Below are 14,175 nucleotides of genomic sequence, written 5' to 3'. Positions count from 1 at the left end.
ACTGAAGGGAAGGTTTAGAAATGTGTTTAATCAGTTTTCTTATCTGTGGCTGGTTTGGTACGAAAAGAGACAAACTTCAGGAAATTGATATGACAACATAAACAAGCAGTTTTGGTTTCACTAACCTCTAATACCTCAGTGACGTGCCTCAAGTTTTATGAAAAAGTATAAACTCCCCTTCAGATTATTTTGTTTTTGCTTTATTCCAGCTAAATATTCAATAATCTATCATATTTCATATCAGACAAAGAAAAGTTTAATAATTGTTGAAAAAATTAACAACGGATGATTAAGTTATTTAATAAAAAGGCCATCAAAACTAGCTTGGCCCTAAACAGTAGCTAAAAATAAAAGTAATTAAGTGTTGGCACAGAATTTGACTACAGTAACAGCCTTTAAGGACTTGAGATACATTACAATTAATCATGATTAAATCAACTGTGTGTTGATCCTATCTTCTTTTAAATATAGTTTTAATTTAGACAAATTGGGAGGTTTCAAGAACACAGTATATGGCATGTTTCAGTCAATACAGCAGCAGGTTGATGGCATATAATAAGTCCCGCCATGACTTTGTAATTCTTAAGTTTTTTTTTTCTTCCCCTACTGAATCAGTCAGAGACGAACCTAACACGGTGCTTTGGATCTTTGTCCCAATCCCAAACTGGCCTCTAAACCCTACCCCTATGCACTGGACTCAAAATTTCCCACAATGCACCTTGAAAAGTAGCATGCAACCATGGTCACCAGACGAGCAGATATATCCCAGAATTCTTTGCGAGAGCTCTCCTTAAAAAATATCATGGGATTTGTTTTCGGAACAAGAGAGAACAAAGGTGGCGCAGGCACTGTGCAGGAAGCCGGGGTCACATGACCAGCGGGGAGCAAAAAATAGTGAACATCTGACCGAACAGTCAGTTAACTGAGTAGGTAGACGCTAGGTAAATGCGTTACTACAAGGTATCTCTCTCTGGTGGCGTGAACCAGTATTGGACTTTAACTTGTAAAGCAACTCTGAATGTGGTGTACAGTATTTATGTTTTTTTTTATAATACAGCTAAATATCGAAACATGAAAAAAAAATAATGACAAATTAAATGAAAGTATGAATATTTTGAATAAAAAACGTGGGTTGGCCTCGCTATAACAAATTAAACACTTAACCAGTTTTTAACTTTTGTAAACTTTACTGGGTATTTTCATAGGTTGAAAAGTAAACGAAAGGCGGAGGAAACACTTGCTCTTAAAATTTTTGTACCTGAGGTGCTCCAGTTTAGCCTTTGTCTTTGATATTTCCAGATCATTAGCATATCTTTTTCTAGTAATAACTATCAATGCATTTGACTGTGTATATTTGATTGTGGGAATGTGTTGCAAATTTTGACATGTTTTGGTCGTATTATGAAAAAATAAGACACTTTTAAATCTTTGTTAGATAATTAGCAGACTTATTGCAAATCTCATAATTTAACCAAAAATCAAAATGAGACCTTTTAAATGTGTTTTAATGTATTGTATTTATGTGTATTATTATTTGTAGATCTCTGCATATTGTCTTGTGACTATTAATAAGTTATAAGTAACTCAAAAAATAAAATAGAACAGTTTTTTGCTGGTATATAGTTTATTCAACCCCTTGTCTGTTCCACACTTTCAACATAATCAACGGCGTTCTTTGAAACGATTGGGGGAAAATAACACATAGTTGTTATAACACAAATATATGAGTAAAAACATGAGCTGTGTAAAAAATATATTTGGAAAATTTCTTATTCTCTTATCTTGGTTATCGTACAGCTCTCTTTATGCTGTCTGATGTACCCATGATCCTTAAGTAACTTAGTAGAAAGACTTAACCAGTAAGCAAAGGTCTAGCCTGTTTCTGAGTTACTGACACAGGTGTCTTGTTTGAAAGCCCTTTATCCAACCAACATATCTGCCATGTTATAAATGCTCCTGAGTGTGCTCCATGATGACACAATACAAGCAACAGAAAGCCATTTTTTTGCCCCTTAAAACTTTCTTAAGAGATTCTTGGTTAAAACAATGCATTTTTCTCCAGAATTCTTCACAAAATTGCTACTCTGTTTTATTTTGCACAGTTAGCTGCATTGGTGCCTATCAGCAGGAAGGTTCCTGGTTTGAATCCCTTCTTAGGGTTCCTCTGGGTTTGTTCCAACAGTCTATAACGATGACTGTTAGGTCAACAAGGTCTCTGAATTAATCTTAGGTATAATTGAGTTTGTGTATGGCTGTTTGTACTGTTGCCCTGTGATGGAGCGCCAATTTGACCAGAGTGAATCCTACTTTTACCCATAGACCACTAGAAAATGGCACCAGTTGCCGTTGATTTCTACAGAAGAAGCTGATGTAGAAGATGAATGGCAAAAGATTTTAACTGGAAGTGTCCCTTAAAATTACTTTACATATAGTGGAAATAATATGCTATGCTTGCTACTGGTGTGTTAATCTAGAACCAGAAGTCTAGGTAGACAACAAGTGAAAAGGGAACCAAACATATTAAATCCCTTTGTTGGTCTTTCCAGTTAAATTTGTTTAAAGCTCTCCACCTACTTGTTTTATCTTAAAGGGATTCTTTCAGCAACCCTCATTTATTTGCAGAATTTAGTTTTATTCACTGCAAGATCTGGTGTTCAGATGTCAGTCTGGTTCTCTATTCCTCTTTTTTTAGGATTAAACAGTAAGAGTTTGTCCCCACCCAGAAACCAGGCAGCAGTTTCTGTTTAAACGAGCTTCTGATCTGGTGCAAAAGTTTAACCTCTTTTCTGAGTGGACCTCCCTCTCCCTCCTCTATCTCTTCAACAGCATAGAAGCTGAGTAAACCAGCGGGCTGATCAGCATATACACCTATTGTGGTATAATGGGGAATCCCTCCTATCTCCTTTCCATGCCCATTGTGCCAGACTTGATAGCAGGAGCCGCTCCATTCCAGCCCCCAGGATTCCTCGTTTTCTCCGAGACCACAGGGCCCCTCGCTGTTTCTCCTTCCGGATCTTTCAAATGCTACTCCGATCACAACCCATCCAGAGAATTGTACCTCCCAGTAGCCTCGGAAACCAAGGATGCCTTCTTTGCAAAGAACCTGTTAGAAAACAAGCAAGGATATAGGTGATACTTTTCAGGAAATATCATTAACAGACCAAACCAGTAACAGCACCCATCATACTTTTATCCTACCAGTTAAATTCATGATAAATTAAATATTAGGTTTTATGATATATTTTACCTGTGGTGTGTACTCGTATCTTTCTGGTCTGTCCAATACAGGACAAGTGATGTCATCAGTCATACGGGTCACTTTAGCCCCATCTTCTGTGATCCACAGCACCTTATTGGATGTTCTGTCATCCAGAGACAGATTAATCCAGTCTGAAATAACATGATTGAACAAAAACTTAAAAAGTGGTGTTGTAAAATAAAACAAAAATTAATTATGTGTAAACCTGAGTTTGAGTTTCTAATTTAGTTGTTTAGCTAAAGCAAAAAAACTAATCTGTCAAAAATGTGTCTTGTTTGATTCATGCATATAAACTAATGCAACCATATTTAAATATTGGTGCAAGAAATTATCAGTGGAAAAATTAGGTGCTTTTATGCTGGATTAAAGTTTCACAGATGGTAAAACCCATTCCATCATCTAATGAGTGTTGTCTAATATAACTAAAGATATTTTTTATCAATTTGAATTTATGGTCGTAGTTAACTGAGTATTTTTTTTATTCTGTCAGTAAAGTGCAATTTAATATTTAAGTATGAATATAAAACATATTTTTCAATGAATCCTTTTATATCAAATGTATTCAGTTAAAGGGATACATAATTTACCATGGTTCAAATTTTGGAGTAAAACCTGTAAGATGCAGTATGGGCTAAATATGTTTCTCTTATCTTAGCAAGTTATCTGCTGTACTGGAATTAAATGTTAATCTGTAAATGTAATTGGCACAGTAATATATCAAACTGTACATTTCACTCTTTCTTAATAGTTTTGGAGATTTCACTGCTTTGTGTATAGCTCACTAAGATTTTATAAAAAGATTATCTTACGTTTGATGAGATCAGCCCGACATTTTGGTTCAGGAATATTTGGCTCATAGACAGGGATTTTTACTGTAGAGTAAAAAAAAAAATTCAGAGATAAATAGAAATAGATTTTTTTTTTTTACTTAATGCTGTCACTAATGCTGTGTATATGGTTGTTCTCACCTGCAAGCGTGTTTCCAGCTTTATTTTTCTTTCCTGCATAAACTGAAAAGTACAAACAAGAAGATTGATTCATTTGGGTCAGCCTGAACGGAGGTCAAGTTCTTCAATCCTTCAAATGCAAAATTAGGAGTCAGACATACTATGTTACAGCGAGTAATTTAAAAGAGTGTATACTTAGAAAACTTATCTGCTTCCTATGGATCAACACTTCAGCTGGGGGTGGATTTGCGTCAGGTGGCAGAGAATTCTCAGACACCTCACATGTTTTAATGGGGGGGTCATTTCATTCTCACCATGTTTAGCCCAGATTATCAGAAGTGATGCCTGATATGATTTGTTTGTACAAATCAGATAAGCTGGGTAACCTGATAGAGTGTGTGTGTGATTTTAAAAAGGACAGCTGGAAACTCTTGGAGGTTTTCCAAAAACCTCAAACCCTAAATAAGTGGAAGCTGTTGTAATTCTAGGCAAAGAATAAATCTTTCCTTTAAGTAGGTCCTTAGTTAACTACCATTAAAGTATACTGATGCTACTGTCATTATCAGTATCTCGGACTAGTACTTCTACGCGTGCATTTTCTTCGAAATTTACAGATATTAAAAGAGCACACAAATCTCTTGCTATTAAGATGTCAAAACTGGCTTAAATAAGTAATTAATTATTCTCATCAGCCAAATCACAAATTATGACCTTTAATAATCTCAGAATATTAAGTGGATCCTAGCCAGATGAAATATTAGGATTAATATTAAGAGAGCAAAAAAGCTTACACTAAACACACAACAATAAATCATTGTGAACTCAAGGTGGAATTAAACTCATTCAGTCCATGCAAACATTTCTTCCTGTCAACACTTCTAAAAAAGTTCACATGATGAGTCTAATTACACGGCACAGCGTGTGTCACATCTATCCATCAAAGGACACCTGCCTGTATATAACAAAAGGTGATGAAAATAACAGCTTTGCATGGCCTCATTACAAACTGACACCAAACTAAATACTTAAGACTAATTGTTGCCCCTGTATCAACTTTTGTAGCACTTTTTAATCTATGAGTGTTTTATTCCTAGAGCTGATACAATCACTCATGATTGTGTATATGAAGAAATATGTTATAATCCACTTTACAATACCCTGCTTCCACAAGTGCTAATATGAGGCAGAGGTGTTTTCCATGGCACTCTAGTAGTCTAAACTTTCCCAAATCTAAAGTCAGTATGACAATTAAATAGATTAAAACAACAATAAACTGTTAGAAAATAAAGCTAAATAAGAGATGTTGTGATTTAAATCCCAGTTCGATCTTAGAAAAAATGGAAGGCCCATGTGTATTTACATACTGTAATGATATTGTATATAGAACATAAATAAAAAAAATATAAGCACAAAGACTCCTCTATTGAAGCCTCGCAGTTTAATCCTTTTGTTATACTGTTTTTACAGTTGCATCATAATCTACTCTATACAGAATATTATTATCACAGAGAAAGGGTGTTAAATCTTTTTAATAGCGATGATGCTGCCACTTGTAGACCACTGCTGCCAGGCAATAAAACTGTTAAACACCCTCTCATAATGACAGGCATGAAATCGCTAATTGAATTACTATGCTTTCCAAGCAGACATAAACTCCAATGACCCATTCACTCAGGATCTGCTTCAGACATAATACACATGCTACTGCCCCAATAAACATTATACTGTAATAGATGCAGTTAATTTAAATGGTGCAAAGTTATCTAAAACTTAGCTTAGTATTTATGTAAAACGATGCAATGAAATATACTACAAATAGTTTTTTGTATCTTTTTTTATATACAGAAAGCTCACCTTTATCTGACTTTCGGGTTTCAGAGATAATTCTGTTGGTGGTCGGCATCTTAAAACAGAGGATAAACTTCTTTAAGATTCTGCAGGAGCCTGTCTTTGGTTGAGATGTAATTATTTCTCTGATGATGATGAGATGCCTTTAGAGCAGCTTACTGCTGCCCCTATATACCTCTAATACAATGCTGAGGTTAAGCTGATAAATACATAGGCATAAGCATACCTAATCTTACCAATAGGAGAAGGAAGGGTGGAGATTTGTAATTAGAGCTGTGTACTAAAGGAGTTTTTACCTTTAAATGGTTAGATGGAGGCTTCAGTTTCAATAAGACACCCTTTTTACCAAGTAACCCCTGCCTCTTTCCCTCTACTGTGTACCGCCAAAGACCTTGTCACATTGCACAGTGACAACATTGATGCATTGATGTTGGTTGGGGCCATCAGTTTGTTCAAACACACACTACATGTCTATACACACTCCTAAACACATGGATACTTTTTCAAGCAAGCTCTGTTATGTCACCGCAATGATGTATATTTTTACAGGAGGATTCCTGGAGTCACACTTGAAGCAACGTGAGTTCTAAACATTTTAACTAACTAAAGTAAAAAAGAAATCCTTCATTACTTAAATTTATTTGTGATTAAGGGTATTATAAAGTGCATGTTTGGTTTGAAGTTTAATTAATTGTAATATTATATTGACATACGTTTAGAAAACTATAAAAGCTAGTCACCTGTGAGACGTGACTAAACATGTGACATTAAATGTACACTTTAAAATATGAATCAATCCTTTTTTAAAAAAAAAAAAAAGATGTGAATATATATTTTTGTTCACAATCTCATACATGGTGATAAAATATAGCAGATAGTGTTTTGATTTAAGGTTTAAACCTTAAGCTAAATCTGCTATCACATAGACATTGTATACTGCGGTGTATTATATATAAATTAAAAAAAAAAAAAAGCAAATTTTACTTAAGCCAAAATAAATTTCAAACCTCAGTTTGACATTTAAAATGTACGACCATTTTATGTGTTGAAATGTATATGTAAATAACAGCGGTCGGCAACCCACTGCTCCAGAGCCGCACGCGGCTCTTTAATGCCCCCTTTGCGGTTCCCTGGAGCTTTTTCAAAAATGTTTGAAAATAATAAAAAAATTTTGTTTCAATATGGTGTTTAGTAGGTCAAACAAACATTCATTATGTTTTCCAATGCTGTAAAAATGTGTATAATAAATTTAAACAATAAATGTAAACAATCCTTTCAATGAAAATCAGCGCCATAGCCAAAGAGATCAGCGGCCATAGGCTGCAACACACGTTTCAGAGCGGTGCAAGGTAAACAAAGCGGCAGGTGTGTCTCGCTTCATTGATCCCAAAGGGAAAAAAAGTAAGATCGCTGATGAAAACAGAGGATTCGAAGAAGATTAGACCGAATCATCTTCTTTTAATCTCAGTGGGGAAGTATATCCTGCATTTTTGCTTTGTAATGAGAGGTTGTCAAAAGTAAACCGAGTAATTTGGAAAGGCATTTCCAGGGAAGACAGGATAAAAATGTAGTTGGGAGTGAGAGAAAAAGCGTGAGTGGAGAACTTCTGGATAAGTTACAGGAGTGCAAAGACCGATTTAGGAAGTGGATTGCATCTCCAAACTCCACTACTGCTGCTAGTTTTGTTGCAAGCATGGAAAACTGTCAGCAGATCGAACAGGTAGCACTATCATGTAGGTATGTGTTTATCCAAATAGTAAAAATAACACCAAGGAATGCTGGAGACAGAGGATTTTGGATTTCGGGGATAGAGAGCTCTGCTCTGATGGATGTCAGTTCCTTCTTGATTTCTCATGACTCAGTCAACTCCTCCCAACAGAAACATATCCAAAGCTGAAACATTCCTTTATCATGTTTCTATAACTTCATCAATGCAAGAAAAACTAATACATTCAAACCGTGTGGTGAAGGGCAGTGAAGTGGCGAATGGTAGAGTCCATGCATTTAGGGCATTCACTGCTCCTCCCTCACCTCATGCTACTATGTGACATTTGCTCAAGGATAAACATTTAATCATGAATGCTTATTAAATATTTAAGCCATCTTAGTCCTTTTTATAATGGGCTAATACACTTAGAGCCCGTATTGCCATACGTGCCTTTACATTTTTGCAGCTCCAGACAGATTTGTTTTTGTTTTTTCGGTCCAATATGGCTCTTTGAGCAGTTTGGGTTGCGGACCCCTGGTATATAATATGTATACCTGTTACCAGCAAGCACAGCTTAAAATTTAATTCTTGTACTTGTTGTCTTCTACTTATCTGCTTATCACGGAGTTTAAGCAGACATGCCCAGACTTCCCTCTTCCCACACACCTTCTTCAACTTCGCTGGGAGAAACCTAAAACGTTCCCAGGCCAGACTAGAAAGATAGTTCCTTCAAGGCCATCTCCTGGGTCTCGTCCTGGTGGGATGTGACAAGGTGCACCTGATAAAGATGTCTTAGCTATGTAAGCTGATGCCTCTGAGGTGGAGATGTAACTCTACTAAGAGCCTCTCCCTGATGGCCGAGCTCCTCACTCTATCTCCGAGGGAGAACTAATTTCATCCACTCTATCTGCGATCTTTTCCTCTTGGCCATCATCCAGATTTCCTGAACATAGGTGAGGATATGAAGGTAGACCAAATGGTAGAGTGAAAGCTTTGCCTTTTGGCTCAACTTTCTCTTGTCATAAGAATGGTATAGTATCCACATTATAGTGGAAGCTGCACTGATCCGTCTGTCGATGTCTTACCCCATTCTCCCCTCACTCATGAATAGGACCCAAAGACAATTTAACTTTTCCTTTTAAGGCAGGAATTCTCCTCCGACCTGAAGGAGGAAAGCAACCTTTCTCAAGAACCATAGCCTCGGACTTGGAGGAGCTGATCCTCATTCTAGCTAATTTGCACTCAGATGTCATCCTCCACAGTGCCTGTTGTAGGTCTGCAGGAGGGAGCCAGCAGAACCATATCATGCGCAAAAAGAAGGGACACAATCTACTGGTCCCAAAACCAGGTTCACCTCTGGTCCCTGGCTGCACCCTGTCTATAAAGTTTATTAACAGGTCTAGTGACAAGGGGAAGTCTTGCCAGAGTCCAACATGCAACAGGTCTGACTCAATGCTGGCAATTCAGATCAATCTCCTGCTCTGCATGTACAGTGACCAGAGGCGAAAAAATGTGATCTCCCAATGGTTGATACACACCCCATTTTATGGTGGGAAATCATCACCCCAGTCAGGCAGTTGAGAAGCACTGTCCACCAATGCCATGGGATGATGAACAGGCATGTCAACCCCAACAGCCCAACAACCTCCAGAGATCTAAGGTACTCAGGGCGAACCTCATCCACCTCAGAGCCTTGCCACCATGGAGTTTTTGTCTATGACTTAAGCCAGGGTAATGCACAAGTCAGACCCCAAGCACCTAGTCCCTGTTTCTGCTTTGGAAGGCGTGTCAGCTGTGTTCTTTCACCATCCAAAAATCTCCTCAGTCAAGGTCAGTAGCTCACCACACCCACTAAAAATGGTGTTAACAAAGCATTTCTTTCCCTTGTGGAGGCACAGTATGGTTTACCAGAATAGCTTTGAGGCAGACATATATATATATATTTTTTGGTCTCCCCAAATTTTTAACAGACAGAACTTTTTGCCTCTGAAACCGTCCAAGGCATGGCCTCACAGTACCTGGTTGCTGCATTAGGAGTCCCAAAAGCCAACCAGGCTTGATAATACTACTTCAGGTTGATGACCTCCCTTACTGGCGGTGTCTGCCACCAAGTTTGGGGGTTGCAGCCATGACAGGCACAGCCACAGATATGGCTGCATTTACAGTAGAGGGAGAGGACATGGTCCACTCAGACTCCATGCTCGTAGCCTTCCACTGGAATGTGAGAGAAGCTCTCCTGGAGGTAAGAGTTAAATATGTTGCTGACAGATGGCTCCACCAGACTTTCCAAGCAGACCGTCAGTACTCATTTGGGCCTTCTTAGTCTGTTGTGCTTTCTTCTCTTCCAGCATTTCCCCACCACCAGGTGGTGATCAGTACATAGCTCTGTCCCTTTCTATACTAGAGTGTCCAAAATGTGCAGCCATTGGTCAGTACATAGGACTACAAAGTCAATCATTGAGTTCTGGCCAAGGTTGTCCTGGGCCAAGTGCACCGATGGACATCCTTATGCTTGAATATGGTGTTCATGATGAGCAATTCCTAACTTGCACATAAGTCCAATAATGAAACACCTCTCAAGTTCAGGGCTGGAGGTCAGTTTCTACTGATGACCCCATTCAGGTGTTACCATCGTTTCACACATGGACATTAAAGTTCAAAAATTATGGAATCATAGAGAGGGGCACTATCCACCATGCCCCCTGGGTGGTGCACCAATTCTCATTTTTTTTCCCCCTCAGGTTCTGATCCCATCAGGGACTCCCCAACGAAGAACCTATCCACAGGGTGCTTGCCAACGAACCCAAACCTCAGGCCTTGCTCCAAGGTAAGGCCATACCAAACTAATGGCATAACAAAATTTAATATAGTAAAAAAAATTATTTTAGAAAGTAAGACTTAGCTAAATTACATATTAATTAGACATAGAAATCATTTAAGCCTCTTTTTCTTAAAATTTTAAAAATTATTATTTTCATTTGAAAATGTACAAAACCTCTTCCATTGTTGTGCTTGTATGTTACCGCGATGAATTGGCAGGTTTTTTTGCAAAGAACACAAAAAGGATAGAGAAAGTCAATTCTTGCCTATTTATTATGGTTGCTCTCTTGCTTTATCCTTGATATTTGTGTTTGGCTAAGTGTTCAGTTTTATCCTCCTTATCAAACCAACCTACCTATTCGTAGTACAATTTTTTACTAAAATACTGAGGAGTCAGACACAACTGCTCTGTTGTGTCAACTGGGAGGTATTTGGTAATGTGAGTGGCACTTAAACTTAATCAATATAAATAGAACACTGTGTACCATAAGATTCAAAGCCTGGTATCACTCAATGTACCTTTAGAAAAAAATACATTTTTAAAACGTAAATGTAGGAATAAGAACTAAGGTTAGTTACAAAGTAGCCAAACATTTGCTAAAGTTTGATGGGGCAGTCTAGCAGGAGGACACACCAGTAAGCCAGTAAGCATAGTAGCGTTATTGCTTTCTGCTAATAAACAAGGATTGATGGGAACGACAGCTAGAATACTGCAGGGATTATATTCAGCAGTTGTTCAGAGGACATTGATGATGCTATGTCAGTGCATATGGGAGAGTACATGACATAAAACAGGGAGGAATGATTGACTGAGCAGCTGACTAAGCAATCAGTACTTGGTGAAATAGACTCATTTGTTGTGTCATTTTTGCGAATTTGGCTAAGTATATTTTATTAAATGTGTGCTTTAAATGTACTTAGCAAAAACGTCTTTAACTGCTGGGTGTTTAATAGTAGTGAACTGAAAAACCAAATTAAGCCATTTTCTAAAAAAAACAATACTTCATGTGAGCCTAGCTAAACTTCAAATGAAAATATTAATGCTATAGCAAAATATTTATATATATATATATATATATATATATATATATATATATATATATATATATATATATATATATATATATATATGTATTTATTTATTTTATTTTTTTTTTACAGCACTAGTGACTTGTTTTTTCAACAGTAGACTGACAGGAAGGGGGGTATGAGAGACGGGGAGAGACATGCAGCAAAGGACCACGGGTCGGATTTAAATCCGTCTCTGCTGTGTTGAAGACTAAGGCCTTGGTATGTGGATCATGCATATTAACCAATGGGCCACTGAAGAAGAATCCATGATAATTTGAAAGACCAAATATGTTCTTAAATGAGTAAGTCCAAGGGGAGCTTAAGAAGTATACCTATTTAAACTCAGAAGCAATCATGATAACTTATTGGGGTTACAAATACTGTACAAAACACTACCAAAGTATTGTTTTTTTTTTTTTGGTCTGTTTTTTTTTTTTTTATGAGAATGTTGAAGGTCATACAGAAATGCAAACTTTGGTATCTAATATGGCTGCATGCACTTAATAAGTTGTGGGAAGTTGAGACAGATAAGTACATGCATGTAATTTTAAGATATTGCAAATCACAGTTTTCTGACTTTAATTCCAAAATGTTAAACTAAATTCTGTAGTCATTCCTTTCTTTGAGTCCTAATTAACAGGTCATTTAAAAGCACTACTTGAGAGTTTTCTATGCCAGCTGGTAGAAAAGTCGGACATGTTTTTTTTTTATTTCCCAATGTTTAAAACACATGACAGCAGAAAAATGACAGGCTTGTGTGATCATGTCAGGTCTTAATCTTTTGTCTTAATATAAGGTTTTTAACCAAGGATCCAATATTTTTTTCAAAAAAGGCTCCTCCCTTCTTTATCTCCTGAATGGAGAGATACATTTAAACAGTCCAGATCAGAGACCTCGCTTTAAACAAACATTTCCATGCATACAAGACCATTCCAGTTTATTTACATTGTGATTATTATTTAGAGAATGTTTTGGATTATTCCGTTGGTATATGTTATAAAAAAAAAAAAAAGGGTTTGTAAGAAATTTAAGTGGCTTGATATTTATAAAAATATAGCAAATGTTTTTACTTTGATCATTTACTCCTCTGCATTGTTAACTCTAAATAGCACAACTGGCACTTTAATATGGTTTCCCACTATATATGTATATATATAAATATTTATCTGTGCTGTATGTAACTATAATTATGCTTTGCATCACCTGGACAAGAGTTTGCCATAACACATATCTCAGATCATACAAAGAGAGATAAAATAAAAAGCATCTGACGGCTCGTGAATCCATTCCTCGCTTTGCCTTACAGGCCAAGTGTTGGAGGTGTTTACTGTGATTGGCACTCAGCCCAAGCTCATGTCAAGGGTACCCCGTCCTTCTTAAGTTCCTGCGTGCCTGAGCAGGTGACTGACTAAGGCTCTGATTGCCTCACGGCAGAAACACTGAACAGAACATACCAGACATGTTGCAGTTTCAGAGGAGGTTAGTAGGAGCCCCGCAGGAATTTCTGAATGTAAAGCAGAGCATGGGGACTGGGGATGATGGGCCTGCGTGTGTTTCTAATTTCAACCAATTCATATCTCATCAGGGGGTATTATGCAAGAGGTGATGACAGATCGATTACCACGAATTCAGCTTTGCTCTCTTAATAAAAAATTCAACTAAATGTAAAGTTGTTTTTGTATAAAATAAAAATGCTGTGATACACAATAAGAAAAACTAAAGGAAGATAATTAATGTAAAAAAATGAATGATCATTAAATCATTATTTCACTGGTAGTTTAAATATCCAAAATAATAAATAAAAAACACCTGTCATGTCAAGTCACTTTACATAGACAATTAAATCAAATCCTATAGGCAGATGGGTGAAACATTTTCTATCTAAGGAAACTCAGCTGATTGCATTCACTCATTTACTTTCCAAGATTTTCTTCTCCTGGATGAAGGTGCAACAAATATTGTCTATAGTTGCTGCCTGGACTGCAGCATTTTCTCACAGCAAGCAATAATTCAACCTAATGAAAGCATATTTTTACTGAAAGAGTAAAACTGTAAAACTGATTAAATATATTTGTAAATAAATAAGAATTGAATTCTAAGACGTTTGCCCATGACTGTATTTAGAATTGTATTAAAAGCATTTTAGTACAGACTCTTGTTTACTAGAGACTTTTAGTGGACTGGTTTGTTCTCTAGCTATTGTTCTAATGCGTCTGCATTGGCTTGGCTTTGTCAAGAATATTTAAATGGTTCAAGTCTGAGTAAAGGAACGAGTCATTGTGAAAGTCTATGTTGTTGTATGAAGATCTGAACCTTTTGTGATTTTATTAAGTCAAGTTTCAAGTAACTCAGTTTTTAACTCGAGTCTGACTAAATTCCAAGTCTGTGCCTCAATTCCACACGTTTGCTGCTAGCTTTATTTTTTGCGTAACCAATTAATATTAAGTTGTGCTCCATTAAGAAATATCCAAGACTATAAACTTAAGATCCCTGACACTACATGTAGTGCAGATCTCCTGAGA

At 36.8% G+C, this 14,175-nt stretch overlaps 1 protein-coding gene and 1 long non-coding RNA gene across 2 annotated transcripts; one reads left to right on the top strand and one right to left on the bottom strand.

The window, feature by feature from the left end:
- Positions 1-1,605: 1,605 nt before the first annotated feature.
- Positions 1,606-6,246, bottom strand: LOC119793741 (stonustoxin subunit beta). The gene is made up of 5 exons (XM_038300979.1): positions 6,061-6,246; positions 4,228-4,269; positions 4,069-4,131; positions 3,248-3,390; positions 1,606-3,103 (listed from the first exon to the last, which is right to left on the bottom strand). The coding sequence occupies exons 1-5, from the start codon at positions 6,107-6,109 to the stop codon at positions 2,675-2,677; spliced, it is 726 nt and encodes a 241-aa protein (XP_038156907.1). The 5' UTR covers positions 6,110-6,246; the 3' UTR covers positions 1,606-2,674.
- A 203-nt stretch (positions 6,247-6,449) lies between these two features.
- Positions 6,450-13,740, top strand: LOC119793743. The gene is made up of 4 exons (XR_005282131.1): positions 6,450-6,633; positions 10,504-10,589; positions 12,960-13,132; positions 13,239-13,740. It is a non-coding gene; the product is annotated as an uncharacterized LOC119793743 (long non-coding RNA).
- Positions 13,741-14,175: the final 435 nt, after the last annotated feature.

The sequence above is a fragment of the Cyprinodon tularosa genome, unplaced genomic scaffold (genome assembly GCF_016077235.1).
Source record: "Cyprinodon tularosa strain WSP-4 unplaced genomic scaffold, ASM1607723v1 ctg46, whole genome shotgun sequence".
Lineage (NCBI taxonomy): Eukaryota > Metazoa > Chordata > Actinopteri > Cyprinodontiformes > Cyprinodontidae > Cyprinodon > Cyprinodon tularosa.
Note: the sequence above shows the minus strand (reverse complement) of the source record. Positions and strands in the feature narration are given on the sequence as shown.